The 16141-nt window shown below is 41.0% G+C and overlaps 1 protein-coding gene across 1 annotated transcript; it reads left to right on the top strand.

Annotated features, from left to right (window-relative positions):
- The first annotated feature begins 230 nt into the window (after positions 1-230).
- Selenot (selenoprotein T) lies at positions 231-15885 on the top strand. Its single transcript, XM_021158684.3, has 6 exons — positions 231-467; positions 9504-9614; positions 10035-10161; positions 12786-12873; positions 14516-14669; positions 15052-15885. Exons 1-5 carry the CDS (start codon positions 331-333, stop codon positions 14638-14640), a joined length of 588 nt encoding a protein of 195 aa, XP_021014343.1. The 5' UTR covers positions 231-330; the 3' UTR covers positions 14641-14669; positions 15052-15885.
- Positions 15886-16141: the final 256 nt, after the last annotated feature.

Below are 16141 nucleotides of genomic sequence, written 5' to 3'. Positions count from 1 at the left end.
TCTTTAAAAACAAAAAAAAGGGATGTAGAAATCATACCTGCGAAGAGCAACAATTACGGGCCCCTTTTATATCTCACCAACAAAAATTTGCCCTTTCTCCTTGCTACCCTGTCAGGATGTATGCACACATCCAAGATGGTGGTGGATCAAGTGGAGAAACAGGGTCAGCTCTCCTTCCCAGAATGGGCGCAGGCTTTGGCTGCGCATGCGCATTCCGGCTTCCCTCGCCGACCTTGGCGGAGCGCGCCTGCGCAGTGGGGAGCAGTTCGTGGCTAGGTTCTGGGCTGCAGTCTGGGTCTGAAGGCGGCCGGAGCGGCTGTCTCAATTACGATGAGGCTCCTGCTGCTTCTGCTGGTGGCGGCGTCGGCGGTGGTCCGCAGCGAGGCCTCTGCCAACCTGGGCGGCGTGCCCAGCAAGAGATTAAAGATGCAGTACGCCACGGGGCCGCTGCTCAAGTTCCAGATTTGGTGAGTACGCGCGGCCACCCCCCGCCGCCCTGCCGGGGGTGTGCGCTACCTGAGGTCCCGGCTTCGCGGCCTAGCTGCCTGCTCCTTGGCCGGCTGGAGAGCGCGGCGTCGGCGCCTTCCGTACGGGCGGCCCGGGGTCGGGGCGCTTCGGCGGGCCTCCGCTTCCCTTCCGGGCGCGGCCCCCGGCCCTCGGCTCTCTCTGGAGTGCTGTCGTGGGGCGGCTGGCCTTTCCGAGGCGGCCGCCTGCGAGGCGAGGGCGGCGCGGCTCCGCGGCTCGGCGTCGCTGAGCGCCGGTGACCCGGCCGGGACGCGAGGTGGAACCAGCCGCTCCTAGAAACCGCAGCTCCGCTCGGTCTCCGCGGCACCCGCACGCCTTCCCGGCAGCTTTCCCCGTTTAAAGATCGTGTTCATTCATAGAAAAAGGAACGGAGCCCGTCAGTTTTCGACGTCGGTTAGTTGGACTTTGTTGCTGATTTGTTGAACATTAAAAGCAGGACAGGGATCCATTTTTACTAAGGCAGCAGGGGGTTGAGGAACTCAGCTTTGAAAAGCTCCGATTAAAAAAAAAAAAAAAAGGCCGGAGAAAGTGAAACCTCAAAAGATGTTTTCTCAGGATGGGGTGTCAGATTAATAATTCTTTTCAGAATCTGGATACTTTTCAGTATTGTTATTGGGGAGAATTCCTTTAACGCCGACTTTTTAAAACGTGTATCAGTCTTGTTTAGATATTTACTTAATCATTTTGCTTAATCACTGAAGACGAAGCAAAAATTTAAAGTAAAAAAAAAATTTGTGGCATTTAAACCAGAGAATCAGAAAATAAGACGGGGAGATGTTAATTTTGGAGTGAGAATTAGTGACTTCTTTTTGGTTACAAGCAAGTCACTGGGACCTTTACTACTCAATGGCTGATATTTATTACATCACAGATAGCTTCTGTTCCACTGACCAACACCCACAGCTCCTCATACTTTTTTTTTAAAAGAAGGTGGTAGCTGTTTTACCAGCTGACTACATATAGTTAATGTGTTGGTTAGGATTTAACTAGGTTTAAAAAGACTCTTTTTTTTTTTTTCTTCTATCATGTGAGGGATTGAACTCAGGTCGTATTTCCAAATCTACTGCACCTACTGCGATGCAGTATTTGGACTTTTGTTATAGTTTTACCATGTGCATTTTCCTTAAGGTGACAGCTGAAATCTCAGTGGAGTCTGAAGGATCAAATATTCAAGATTATCTCTGACTACCTAAGTCAAGGCTAACTGGAGCTACCCACGCCCGGTTTAGTTCTTTGTACTTTAGGGACAGATTTGTTTAAAATGTCAAACGTTTGTTTTATCATCATCCCAAGCCCTTTGATGTTTTAGAATATATATACACCAGATATAGCTTTATTATAATACCATACCAAGTTGTTAAATTTAGCTTGTTGTTACTCCCTAGAGATTAATGTTCATAGAAAAGTGAATATTAGGCTTCTGGTTTTGACCTGAAAGTTTGGGAAGGATGAAGAAACTAATATAGTTGAACATAAACACATGAGAAAAGCCGGGCGTGACGGCGCATGCCTTTAATCCCAGCACTCAGGAGGCAGAGGCAGGCGGATTTCTGAGTTCGAGGCCAGCCTGGTCTACAAAGTGAGTTCTAGGACAGCCAGGACTATACAGGGAAACCCTGTCTCGAAAAACTAAAAAAAAAAAAAAAAAACCCAAACAAACAAAAAAAACACATGAGAAAAAACAAATTTGAAATTTCAGTGCCGTAAAACTCAGGGTTTTTTGTTTGTTTTTAATCAGCTTAACAATTCTGAAGTTCAGTTCAGTGAGTCTTGTGTTTTATATTTATTGTAATACGTTTTCTCAGGTAATATTTGCCATAGCTCAGTATACCTACCTTTTGGTGTGTTACCACTTTTGTCGTTGCTAATAGAACAAAATAGCAACACAATGCATAATGGAATTGAGTGTGAAAGAGATGCAGCTTATGACCAAGTTCTGTGTTCTCGGTCCTTCCCAACAACTGTTCATTCAGTATCTGTTGTGTCAGTGGCTGTCTTAGCTAGGGTTTTACTGCTGTGAGCAGACACCATGACCAAGGCAACTCCTCCTCCCCTCCCCCCCTCCCCCCCAGACAGGGTTTCTCTGTATAGCCCTGGCTGTCCTGGAACTCATGTAGACCAGGCTGGCCTTGAACTCAGAAATCTGCCTGCCTCTGCCTCCCAAGTGCTGGGATTAAAGGCCTGCACCAACACCACCCGGCCCCAAAGCAACTCTTATAAGAACAACATTTAATTAGGGCTGGCTTACAAGTTCAGAGAGGTTCAGTCCATTATCATCAAGGCGGGAAAATGGCAGCATCCAGGCAGGTATGGTGCAGGAGGAGCTGAGAGTTTATCTTCATCTGAAGGCTGCTAGCAAAATACTTCTGAGCAGCATGGATGAGGGTCTTAAAGCCCACACCCACAGAGACACACCTTCTGATAGTACCACTCCCTGGACCAAGCGTATACTAAGGAACACAGTAGCTAAAGATTTCACAGTGCAATTCTCTTGGTGTTATTGATTTCATACTGAGTATTTTGATGTTTAAATACTGAATGTTAAAAAGGAAATTCACTGATCATACCTTGGCTTGAATTCCTGTCTCACTTTCCTTCCTCTGGCTTATATGGGTTAGTAGTGTGTTCTGGGAGCTGCCCATAGGCACAATGGGTCTTTATTTTCTCTAAGAACACATGATTTAACAATCTACTCAGATACGCATTTGCTACAGTTTAAAGAGGTTACTATTACTCTTTACAGTTAATACTCCCTTGAGCATTAGACAATTGAATTACTGAGAATAGCAGATTATATGAAGTTAACCCTTCAGAACATTAAAATATGCTGAATTTTTAAATTAGCAATTTAATTATGGCTATAATTCTAGGATAGCTAGCTCCTGCTTGCAATTTTTTGAACTAACTGAAGTTGGCATTAGGAAAATAGATTTTGGGCTAGAGAACTGGCTCAGCGCTTGAGCACTGACTGCTCTTCAAGAGGCCCTGAGTTCAAATCCCAGCAACCACATGGTGACTTACAACCATCTGTAATGGGATCTGATGCTCTCTTATGGTGTGTCTAAAGACAGCTACAGAGTACTCATATACATAAAAATAAATAAATAAATCTTTAAAAAAATAGATTTTTATTTAAATGCATGCTGTCTCAGCCTTTGCTTTCATAGTAGGACAGAAAGAAATTGAGCATGTGCTGAGGGCCTTGAAATGCGCAGCAGTTGGGAGCCCAAGTCCCCAGCCTCCATGTCAGGCAGTTTACAGCCTCCAGGAACTCCACCTCCAGTGATGCTGATGGCTCTGACTTCCACGGCAGATATATATATACACATACACACACACACATATATCACACTCCCTCCTTCTCTATAAATACACATAATTTAAAAATCTTTTTAAAGACTAAAATTGATTTATATAAATCCAAAACTTTTTGATACTGATCAAGACTGAAGTGGAGACATTGTGGATCATATTGGTTAATTGACACTTGGTATTTATATACTTTAATATTTCTGAGCCTACTCTAATATTTGTGTTGCACAGAATTAAATTCTGTGCTCTTGAGTTTTTTTATAGGCAAAACCAAAGTAGCACATAAAATTGCAATTCTGTTAAGAGATATAAGGGAAAGTTTTAATGATTGGAGAGTCCCAGTCTGGGATCAAGGTTTCTTTGAAGAAATGGACTTGGGTCTGAGGAGGAGGGGAGGTAGGGAGGTGGGGGAGGGGAGCTTGTCATTTATCTTCAGGTCTTCAGGAGCCCCTTCTTGTTTATGAGACCAGGACTCAAACTTGAGACCAGGCACACACCATCATTCCTGTCTTTATTGTTGTTAGTGTGAGGGATTGAACTCAGGTCCTTTTGCTTGCTTGGCAGTCATTTTCAAAACTGAGTCATTTTTGCCCTTGAACAGAGATCTAATAATGAGATTTGTTTCCATAGGGCTTTGTAGGCCTTATTGTAGGAAAATATATTTTGCATGAGAAGCCCAGAGCTATATTGGCTTTAAAGTAGGAGTAGAATAGACCTTTGAGTTTTCAGTTAGCATCAGAAAAGCCATCTGGTTTTATTGTAGAAAAGGTATTCCAGAGACAAGAATGAAAGGGAATATATTTATAAGGGAAGGGGCTTTTTAGAGTTGTCCAACTGAAAGGTGATAAAACTTGAAACAAAACATGGTAGTGGATATACAAAGAGGTTAGAGGGATTTTGCAGCTTGAAGTGTTGAATTATAGCTGGCCTTCTGAATCTGTGAGATCCACATCTGTGGATTTAGTCAACCTCTCATTGAAAATATCTTCAAGGTGGCAGCTGATTGATGGTGGGGATGGCAGGGGGTGGTGGTATTGCACTGTAGTATTAGCATTCTCCAAACAGTAGAATACACAGCTAACTATTCCATTGTGTTGAGTATGAAACACAATGTTGAGTATTCGTGTGTACAGGAAGGTAGGTAGGGTGTGCAAGTACTGTGCCATTTTGTATTAGATCTAGGCAAGCACCTGCCACCGAATTCCCCTGGGGACTTCAAAGACTCCCTGATCCTTCCCCTAATCCTTTGCTGGAGTGTAGATGCTGGTTCCAGTCTGGTAGGCTATTACCTTGGCTGGCCTCTGCTCAACTCAGAAGTGCTTCTATGTGGGACATGCTGTGTTCTTGGCCTCTCAGCCTCCAGATTTCACTGGAATGTACCAGCACTATTTTTCCTTTGCCCCTCCATACTCTGATGCACCTGTACTGCTTAAATCTCACCAGTGGTTGGTTTTTGTTTTTTTGGTTTTTCGAGACAGGGTCTCTCTGTGTAGCCCTGGCTGTCCTGGAACTCACTTTGTAGACCAGGCTGGCCTCGAATTCAGAAATCTGCCTGCCTCTGCTGGGATTAACATCTGAGGCTGCAGATAGGGCTCTGGTTAAGAGCTCTGATTACTCTTCCAGGGTTCAGTTCTCAGCAACCACATGGTGGCTCCTAGCCATCTATAATGGCATCTGATGTCCTCTTGCATACAGACAGAACACTCATACATAAATAAATAAATCTTTACGAAACAACCCTCTTTTGGGATATAGAATCCTAGGGATGGGGCGCTTTGCAGAGGTGAGTATAGCTATCCAAGTCTCTCTTAAGCCTTAGCTCTGTGAGGTCTCAAGGAGTTTTCCAGAAGCAAACTTCAGGTACTTTTTCTTAATTTTGGTCTTTCTGTTTGTCTCACAGTTTTTTCTTCCAGATCTTCTATTAGTCACAGTCATTGTTAGTGTTGAGTGTTCTCCATTGATGTGAATTTCTGTGGTTTTAGACTTTGAATTAGAATTTGATAGAGGCTATGTACTAGAGACTGTTTTAAACATTTTTAGGCTAGCTGTGATGGCACATCCATCCATCCCAGTGTATAGGCAAGTGTGAAGACAGCCTAGGCAACTTACTGTGCCACCCTGATCCAAAGGGAGAAAGACTGGGGGACTGTTTTGACTAGTGTTTCCCAGCACAGCAGTAGTTTAATGTTGTAGGTAATCTTGACTGGTAGAGGAACATGAGAAGCGGGGAGTATCCGAGGTTAGACTCCAGTAGTGGTTGTTGTAAGGATGAAAACAAAGTCTGGTGCTTTGCCAGTGTTCTGTGGCCTGGTACCACAGTGTTTGCTTTCAGATGTCACAGAACTTCTGTTAAACTTATTAGCATCTGCTGCTCACAGGCAGGCTCTGCCTTGTGTGTAGGTCTCTTTCTCTTTGACCAGTTCATGCGGAAGGTGGTTGTATATTCTGTGTGGAGTTACCTTCATGTTGTGACTTTACAGCTCAGATCAGCCTTAATGTTCAGTACGGGAGTCCATGTTTATGATTGCCAATTTTGCTGATAAAGAGACAAGGGTAGAGATGATTTTAAAAGGATAGAAGCCAGACAGTTTATGTTCTGAGAAAAGAGTGGTAGGAAGTTACACATAACCGTGAAATTATAGCTATATTTTCACTTCAACACGTGTTTGATTTATGGGCTGCTTCATGGGCTTGCTTGTGTGTTACTTATAATTGTTCTCCAGAGACTGCTGTGTATTTGTCTCTCTCAAATTAGATGGGAAACTCCTTCAGGAGGCTAAGAACTGTACTCATTTAAAGTACTGTTATTTTTCTAGTAATAGGGATAATGATTTCGTACATACTCTGTGTCACTGTTACATGGTTATCTTCAAAATGCAGAGAGAGTTGGCTAGTACAGGTATTATAATTAGCCCAGAGTGAATGCTATGTCAAAGGAAGTTGATGGACTTGCACTGTTGATAGTTGGAGAGCATATTTCCTGCCTTCATTCATCAGCCCACACATGGGGCTACGATCATGTGTGGAGGTCAGAAGAACAGCCTTAGAGAGTTGGTTATCCTTCATCATGGGTTGGAGGGATTGAACACAGATCATCAGGCTTTTGTGAGAATTACTTTTTACCTGTTGAGCCATCTCAGTGGCCCATAACATTTTTTATGTACATCTGTCCTTCCATTGGAAAATCCTTGGCTTCATTGACCTTTGAGTAAATTGGACAGTGGAATTAGATATGTTTGTTAATGGGCTGGCATAACTTGGTCTCCAATCATGCTCTGCCGTGTATTAGTCTGATGACCACCTTTATTGAGTCTGCTCAAGTCTAAAGCAGGGGAGGCAAAACCTCACAGGGTTGCTTTGTTCTAGGGCCTGCTTCTTTGATCAGGGTTGTGGGAAGGCAAAAGAGAATAAGACTTGAAAGTGGTTGCTGTACTTGTGTCCATCTTCTTGTCTTGTCTGTAGTTAAAAGGCCATTTTTACAGTCTGTATTTACCCCAGTGTGCTTTTTAGCTTAATTAAAAAAAATTTTAATTACAGTGCGTGCGTGCCTGCGTGTGCCTGCACATGCACACACATTTCAAATGTTTGCTCTTGCACAGGCACCTGTGTCACGTGGCTCAGGCTTGGCGGCAAGCACCTCTTCCTGCTGAATCATCTTGACCAGATTGATTTCTGATCCAGTTCAGGCCCTGAATTTATTACCCCTTGGAAAGAATCTAATTCAAAAGTCATGTATTTACAAAACAATGAGTTCATGGGAGCTAATGTAATAATTGGTATCAGCAAGACTGCTAACACTCAAAGCAAGCATGTGACGTCAGTGTGATATCAGGGACATACAGGGGTGCTGTGCTAGGGACTCCTGAGCTCTGTGACAACTGAGGGGAGGTTCCATGCTGGCAGTTCTTAAGTTGGTTCAGATTAGACTTTAACCAACCTGTTGGGAGACTTCGAGTGAACCAAATGCAATAACCAGAACACTTAGTTGGCTTAGGGTTGGGGTGCGGTATGGACCAGCATGACTTTTTATGGGCAACGTTTTTGTATTTGCGTGTGACATAGTTGACTTAGGGACAGGTTAAGCAGATCAAAGGTTTCTTACTTGAAAAACAGATGAGATGTGACAAGAAATGGAGCATTTGTTGGCTGTAGTAGAGTGTTTTAGGAAGAGTGTAAATTTAGGGTTAGAAGATTTCATTGGAGAGTAAGCAGACTTGAAAAGTTTCTCTGACATTTTACAGTTTATTTCTGTAGACTAAATACTTCTATCTGAAAAACATGTTAAAACTGACTGTCAAATTCACAGTCCTTTAAATGAATTGAACCTATGTCAGTGCTCATGTTATCAGTATGCAGTAGGCTCTGGGAGCACCGATGAACAGTAATAGATAGTAATAGATGCGCCTAGGCTTCAGAGACAGTATATTTGGGGAGAATTCATGCATACTATGGAACTGGAAACCTATGGAAACTTAGGAAGTTAGAAAGTTTAGATTTAGGAAGTCTAGAAACGTCTCTTGACCATGCTATCCCAAAGACCACATGTTTTTCCAACTCTACAGTTTAGTTGTCTGACTGGGTACCAACTATTTTACTTCTCTCTCTTCTACTATATCGCTAATTGTAGCCAGATACCTACTTACACTAAACTCAAACCTGTTACAAGTCCCTACCTCTCAATGCCTCCAAATTAAAGGGGAAAACTTGGGCAGGCTAAGGGTGTAGCTCCGTGGAGTACTTCCCTATCACAAGGAAGGCTCTAGGCTTGCCCCTAGCACCTAAGGAAGAAAAAAGGAAGGAGAGGAAGGGAGGGAGGGAGGGGTTGGGGAAGGGAAGAGTAGCTAGGGAGGGCGCAAAATCTCAAGCCTTTATAGTTTATAGGAAAAAAATCTGATTTCTCCTTACCATTTTCTTCTGTCCCCTCTGTTCCCATTTTCATAGCCCACATGGCAGAGGGTTAGGTCCTACTTATAGGAGATCCATCCGTGCTCATGTTCCAGAAATGCACGTCTACCAGATGATAGCTTGCAGTTTCTCTAGAAATGAATGTGGATTTTTTTAAAAGTTACTCTCTATTAAGTAATATTTAATACCAGAATCTTTGGAGGATGTACAGTAAAAAGCTTTCAATGGGATCGAGAAGAGAAAAATATATACATTCTATTAGGGAAATACAGACGTAAATCAGAAACCTGTCAGAGAGGCCTCAGATTTTTGGATTCCCTAATTGGTCACTCACAGGTCCTTTTTGTTTGAGTCACTTTTTGAACTCCTTGGATGCATAGCCAGGGCTTTATGTAAGCATTTCTAAACTGTTTCTGCCACTTGTATTTGAGTCAGTATTTTCTGTAGTATTTATTGAGGATCAGTTGATGTGAGGGCTTAATCTGCAGGCATATGTAAATTGGTGTTTGTTGTTGCCTAACACAAAGCTAGAAGTGTACTGTTATAACTGGCTGATTTGTTGGGGCATAAACATACAAAGTTTATAAAATGGGGGGGTTGGGAGGGAGGAGGAAACAAAACCTGCCCTGTATCTGTTGTTCAGTCATTAATTTTAAAGGATTTTGAGAAAACATTTTAATCTGATAATAATTCGTGGACTTTACTTGTCTAAGTCTAGATACATTAAGACTACTGAATGGAAACATTTTATTTCTTGGCAGTGTGTCCTGAGGGTACAGGCGGGTGTTTGAGGAGTACATGCGGGTTATTAGCCAGCGGTATCCAGACATCCGCATTGAAGGCGAGAATTATCTCCCTCAACCAATTTACAGGTGAGTGAGTTTCAGAAATGTGAATATGATCTTTCAACTTGGAAGTTTGATGCTTACATAATGCTTACATGAAATAGGTTTAGTCACCCTTGCTGGGTCTTGTAATTTCTTATTTGCTTATAATAATATACAGAGAATACTACTTTGTAAATAACACATGGGATGAAAACTTTTAAAGATATATTTCTTTATGTAATTTATGTTGGGAAATTAGGCTAAGATTGAACCCAAGTTGTTATCTGAGCATGCATCTTACCACTGAACCATACCCCAAGCCTCCCACATTTCCCAGGATACTTGTATTTAATATAATTAGTAACTTAGATTTTATATGCAGAAAATGTCTTTTCATAAACTTTATTAAATTTCAAAATAGATAAGTTGTAATTTCTGATTAATTTGTTTCTTTTCTTTTGATAGACACATAGCATCTTTCCTGTCAGTCTTCAAACTAGTATTAATAGGCTTAATAATTGTTGGCAAAGATCCTTTTGCTTTTTTCGGCATGCAAGCTCCTAGCATCTGGCAGTGGGGCCAAGAAAATAAGGTATGTGGCTTTGGTGGCTGTGGGCCTTTAAGGTTGTAGTGACTGACTGTGTGTGTGTGTTGGGGGGAGGGCGAGTGCTTGGGAGAGTGAGTGTGTGTGAGGTTGTGTGTGTGTTTGTTGTGATTATTTTGTCACTGTTAGTGGTTGACCTGCCACATGTTCTTGCATTTTTCTGTCTCTGGGGAAGCCCTTAACTGCCTTTGGCTTCAGTTTGCATAGTGAATGCTGAATACCTTGTAAGGCATTCATCATCATAACCCTTTGGTTTCTCAGGTAAAACCTAGGCATACACCTGTTTGTTACTGGATTTTGATTATAACTTATATCAAACCATATCTAGCAGAGCATTTCCATGTAATGCAGCCTTTTGTACCAAGTGATGTATATTAATGGGTATGTGCTCCCATTCATTTGTTATTGAAACTCTTAGGATTTATCCTTTGACTTCTCTGTTTGTGGAGGGCTATTTGACAAATTATTGCAAAGAATATGAATATAGCTGAGAATCGTGTGCTATTTTTTTCATCTGTAGAATTTTGCAGCATTCCCCCCCCCTTTTGTTTTTTGTTTTGTTTTGTTTTGTTTTTGAGACAGGGTTTCTCTATGTAGCCCTACATGGGGACAGTTAGCATTCAATAGAGAAACAAGCTGTAAAACCTCAGCAGCAACTGGTTGGAGGACTGTCGTTTAAGCTGGTATGGAGGTCAGACCCATGATTGCTCAGCAGCCATATTTATGGTAGGGAGGGAAGCTTTAGAGAAAGAGTAAGAAAGCCCAAAATGTTGATGGAAAGTCCAAAGTGTTAAGGAGGTCGTGCTTAGGGTAGAGAAAGGAGAAAAAGGAGGAGTTATGCCTTTCTCAGTGTTGGCTTTTCTTAGTTATTCAGACATGGACAGGCTACCTGCATGGCTACAGCCTGTAATCTTCTGCCTATTAGTCTTCTTATCTTTTTACTTAAAATCTTTTTCCCCTGAGTCACTTGCCATCGTTGGAAATGGGGCTAATTTTATAGCTGCTTCCCTTATAAAGCAAGGTTCTCTGGGGAGTGCTCTAGCTTTGCCCTTTAGTTCAAGTCTCAATATCTTTAACAGATTCCTATATGGTTCTTGAGGATAAGCATTGTTTTTTGTTTTATTTTTTCTATGTTAACTTTTTAAATTATTTTTATTAGATATTTTCTTCATTTACAATTCAAATGGTATCCCAAAAGTCCCTTATACCCTCCCCCTGCCCTGCTTTTCAACCCACTCACTCCCTCTTCCTGGCCCTGGTGTTCCCCCTGTATTGGGGCATATAATCTTTGCAAGACCAAGGGCCTCTCCTCCCAATGATGGCCAATTAGGCCATCTTCTGCTACATATGCAGCTAGAGACATGAGCTCTGGGGGTACTGGTTAGTTCATATTATTACTGTTCCTCCTATAGGGTTACAGACCCCTTTAGCTCCTTGGGTACTTTCTCTAGCTCCTCCATTGGGAGCCATGTGTTCCATCCAATAGATGACTGTGAGCATCCACTTTGTATTTGCCAGGCACTGGCATAGCCTCACAAGAGTCAGCTATATTCAGGGTCCTGTCGGCAAAATCTTGCTGGCGTGTGCAATTGTGTCTGAGTTTGGTGGTTGATTGTGGTATGGATCCCCGGATCGGGCAGGAGGACAAGCATTGTTAACATAAGCATCCTTAGGTGTCTCTAGGAGAAGTGTATTTCTATCCCATTGTTAGCCACATGTGGGTTTGCAGCTGAGTGCTTACTAGTATTCTTGCTGTGCTTATTGCATTGGCTTCCTGGTTGGCCATGGAAGAGCCAAGAGAGTTAAAGATAGAGATTTTATGACAATGTCTTCTGTGTTCCTATAAAAAGCTGTGGCATCAACTACCACCTGGCTCAAAAAGAATAGGCAGGCAGGCTCTTTCTCTTACAGACCTTTCCTTTTACATCTTCCCCATATCTAACTTTTAGTCCAGTGAGTTCACTTAGTTAAAAGCACAGTGCCTCTGCTCTCTTTGAAAAGGGTAATTTTTGACTTTGAAAGGCGAATGAATGTGCTTCTGTATGCTGGGGCACTCTAAACCTACAGATGGTTTTAAAATAATTTTTTTTTTTTTTTTTTTTTTGGTTTTTCGAGACAGGGTTTCTCTGTATAGCCCTGGCTGTCCTGGAACTCACTCTGTAGACCAGGCTGGCCTCGAACTCAGAAATCCACCTGCCTCTGCCTCCCAAGTGCTGGGATTAAAGGCGTGCGCCACCACGCCCGGCTTTAAAATAATTTTTAAAACACCGTGAGTAGGTTGTATGTAATAGACAGAGTTGTTGGAGATTGCATCAGTACTCTCTTGTGCATGTGGACATTTTACATGTAAAATTGGTAAAGCAAACTATTAAGTTGGCATTTTTTACTTCAGTTATTGAGGAGATGTTTTGGAAAATGTTTATATAATGTGAATGCTGTGTGTTTGTTCTTTCACATGTAAAGAGCTGTGAATTTTTCTTGATGTGTAGATGATATCTAAATCTGAGATAGCTTTTTATATGGACATCTAAAGTATATTAAAATAAAGTACTATTAAGGTTGAAACTGAATATCAAAACAAACGAATTTGTATTGTGCTGTTTGACTCGTAGGTTTATGCATGTATGATGGTTTTCTTCCTGAGCAACATGATTGAGAACCAGTGTATGTCAACAGGTGCATTTGAGATAACTTTAAATGGTAAGTTCTGAGGAGTGTGCATTGGGGATGAGTTTTACAAGCTTAACAACAGTAGGCTTTTTATTTTTCATGAGAAAATTCTTTGATATTCATATAAAAGAGTTTATATGATTGAAATTGAAGAATCTTTACTTCCAGTTGAGGTTTTAGGATTCCTGGATTAGTTGGCTTTCAAGTGCTAACTCTGGCTAATAGTCTCTATTCCATGGGTTTAAAGTAAAAGCTGTTTGATTCTTGAATGCTCAGCATTAGTATACTCTACACCTGTTTTGACTGCTTTACCTGGGACTCTTAAACAACCGACTTCAAAATAAGCTCTTAGCTACATTTGCTTCCCCTGTGTGCTTCGGTTCTCCTCTGGGGTTTTTGTTCATTTAATTGTTTCATCATTTGTCTATCTACTTTTGCAGGAACTTATGATAGCCCTCCATTCCACAGTTAAGATGTTCTAAATTCTTTGTCCTAAATTGCTTAGATCTACTTCTGCTATCTTCACTCACTGTGCCCCCTCCCCAGTCCATGTTACATGGCCTCACATGGTCTCTGAAAAGTAGATTGAATAGACCTTTAACCACAACTTGTACCTTTTTTTTTGTTGTTTGTTTTTTGAAACAGGGTTTCTCTGTGTCTTGGAACTTGCTTTGTGGACCAGGCTAGTTTTGAACTCACAGAGATCCACCTGCCTCTGCTTTCTGAGTGCTGGAATTAAGGGCATGCATGCACTACCAAGCCTGACCATTTTTAAAGGGATGAAATTAATACTTGAATTTTAAACTTCTTATGTTTATAACAAAACACTGGAGTTTCGTCAAGGAGAATTTCACAGAAATGTGTTCTCTGGCTATGTAATGAATGAGCCAGGCTGAGGAAAACTCAGGATCCTCCTAGCACTTGTTCTGAGTGCCATCATTGCGGCCACAGTGGCCTTTGTAATGAAGCTTCCCTTGTTAAACTTGAGTGTCTAAACACCTTCCTTAAGCAGGTTCTTCTTCAGGATAATGCCAGTGTATTCAGTGTGAGCAAAGGTCCTGCAAAATCTAATTTGAGGCCATGATCTTGTGTTTCATATCCTGCTGCCTGTCTACTAGTTTTATTTGAACACAGCTATACCCAATTTTAAAATGTGTTCCCATCGCTGCTTGCAGGTTGCTGTGCAAGTTGAATGTTACAGACACTATTCCTTAGGCAAAATGTTTCCTTCTTGGTTGGTTGCAGGTTTTTTTTTTTTTACCCTAATCTAAATTTCTATGCCTCTTCTTCAGTCTCTTGTAAAACTCCCTTGTTCATCCTGTTCAGGCCTGTGCTCTTTCCACTTCCAAACCTTTGCTCTACCTTAGTGACTTATCTTTTTCTTTATTGATCTAGTTTAACTGATGTTCTTTTCTGACCAGTCAGCAAGAGAGGCTGGTATTTATGCTCCTGTAGTGGATGGAGCACTCGGGTTTTAATCCCAAGTATAGTTTTGTGGTGACTTGTAATGCCCTTGGATTTTTTTTGCTGCAGTGAAAACCCCCTAAGCAGTACACTGTTGTATTGCTAATTGTGCATGAAACTCAATATTTGTGGGGTTGATGTCTATTGTGGAAGCATCTTTAATGTGTTTTGGGGGTGGGCTTGGGGGTTTGGTTGTTTATTTTTGTAGATGTGCCAGTGTGGTCTAAGCTGGAATCTGGACATCTTCCATCCATGCAACAACTTGTTCAAATTCTTGACAATGAAATGAAACTCAATGTGCATATGGATTCAATCCCACATCATCGATCATAGCCCTACCTATCAGCACCGAAAACTCTTTTGTAAGTAGTTTAACAATGTAGTAGCTATTTATTGATTCCTGTTAATCTTACCATAAATGCTAGGATATGCCATAGACTAGTTTAATTTCCTATTTAAAATGAAACAGATAAATATGTCTTTCAAGCTCTGACTTCCTAGTAGTCAGAATTAATGTGTTTTTATTACAGTTTGTAGATACATAGCTTCTTCGCACTTTCAAATAATTAGTTCCTAAGCATGTGTACCATTTTTAACCTAGTTAAGGTTTATGAGCAAATGTGTAACTGTAAAGAGGGTCGGTTAGCTTGTCTTAGTAGTGACATTCTCTATTCCGTTCTCATCAGTGGGTTTGAATAAGAGTGACTACTGAAATACGGTATTCTTGTTTTCTATCTGTTTCAGACACTAAGGGATTTTGCAAGAGCAGCGTGACTGACATTATGAAGGCCTGTACTGAAGACAGCAAGCTGTTAGTACAGACCAGATGTTTCTTGGCAGGCTCGTTGTACCTCTTGGAAAACCTCAGTGCAAGACAGTTTTCCATGCTGGCACATGCTGAATTCTGCACATACATGTAGTGCAGTGGTCCTGTGTAGCTTCCCCGAGCCCACTGTTCATAGTTTCTTCTTGACATAGCATTACTACTTGTAATTCTTTTCTTGGTCATGTGTGAGAAAGCACAGCATTCAGTTATAACTTGAGTTTTTTTCAACATGTGTGTTAAGTCGGTTGTGTTTTTATATGAATTTTCATTTTCTTTTTAAATAGTTGAACATCAGTTTTCTTGGGGCAACACCTGAAGTTCCCAAATAATTTTTAAGAGTTTCTCGGATAGCTCTAATTGGCCATGTTTAATACATAGTTTTGAAAACATTGCAGATTGTGAACAGTAAATTATACAGGATTATGGAGAGGCAATCCAATATCCAGAATACTCTATTCTCTGTGTGTGTGTGTGTGTGTGTGTGTGTGTGTGTGAGTGAGGGGGGGGATTATCAAGAACAGCAAAACCAACTACTTTAAAAATCCTATTGTGTAGTTCAAATGTCTTGCCTTGACCAATCTAATGAATTAATTAATGGGCCCTTTATACTAAACTCATTTAAACTGAGCAGATGTTAAGGTAAATGAAAGTTTACTGCTCAGTGCCTCTGTTAGCATTATTTTTAACAACCATCTGCCTAAGTTTTTTGTTTTTGACTTACAGATAATCTCATAAAGAACATACTTTAGATTCACACACAAGTAATGAGCTAATTTACTGTTTTTAGAACGGTTGAAACTCACCTCACTAAAGAAAAATTCAGCGAAACCTCTTTACAAAGTATGTATTATGTAAACAGAGATCATTTGTCTAGTGATTGAATTATCTTAACATCATATATCAGAATTTTATTGTATTTGAAAGACAAAATTAAAAATATTTTTAATGTTTTCATATTGTTCCAGAGTTCTAAAGAGAAATTCAGAGTTGATAAAGACAATAAGAATG

This window comes from Mus caroli, unplaced genomic scaffold, assembly GCF_978045245.1.
Source record: "Mus caroli unplaced genomic scaffold, Mus_caroli_1 scaffold_3, whole genome shotgun sequence".
Classification (NCBI taxonomy): Eukaryota; Metazoa; Chordata; class Mammalia; order Rodentia; family Muridae; genus Mus; species Mus caroli.
This window is presented reverse-complemented; position numbering and strand designations above follow the sequence as displayed.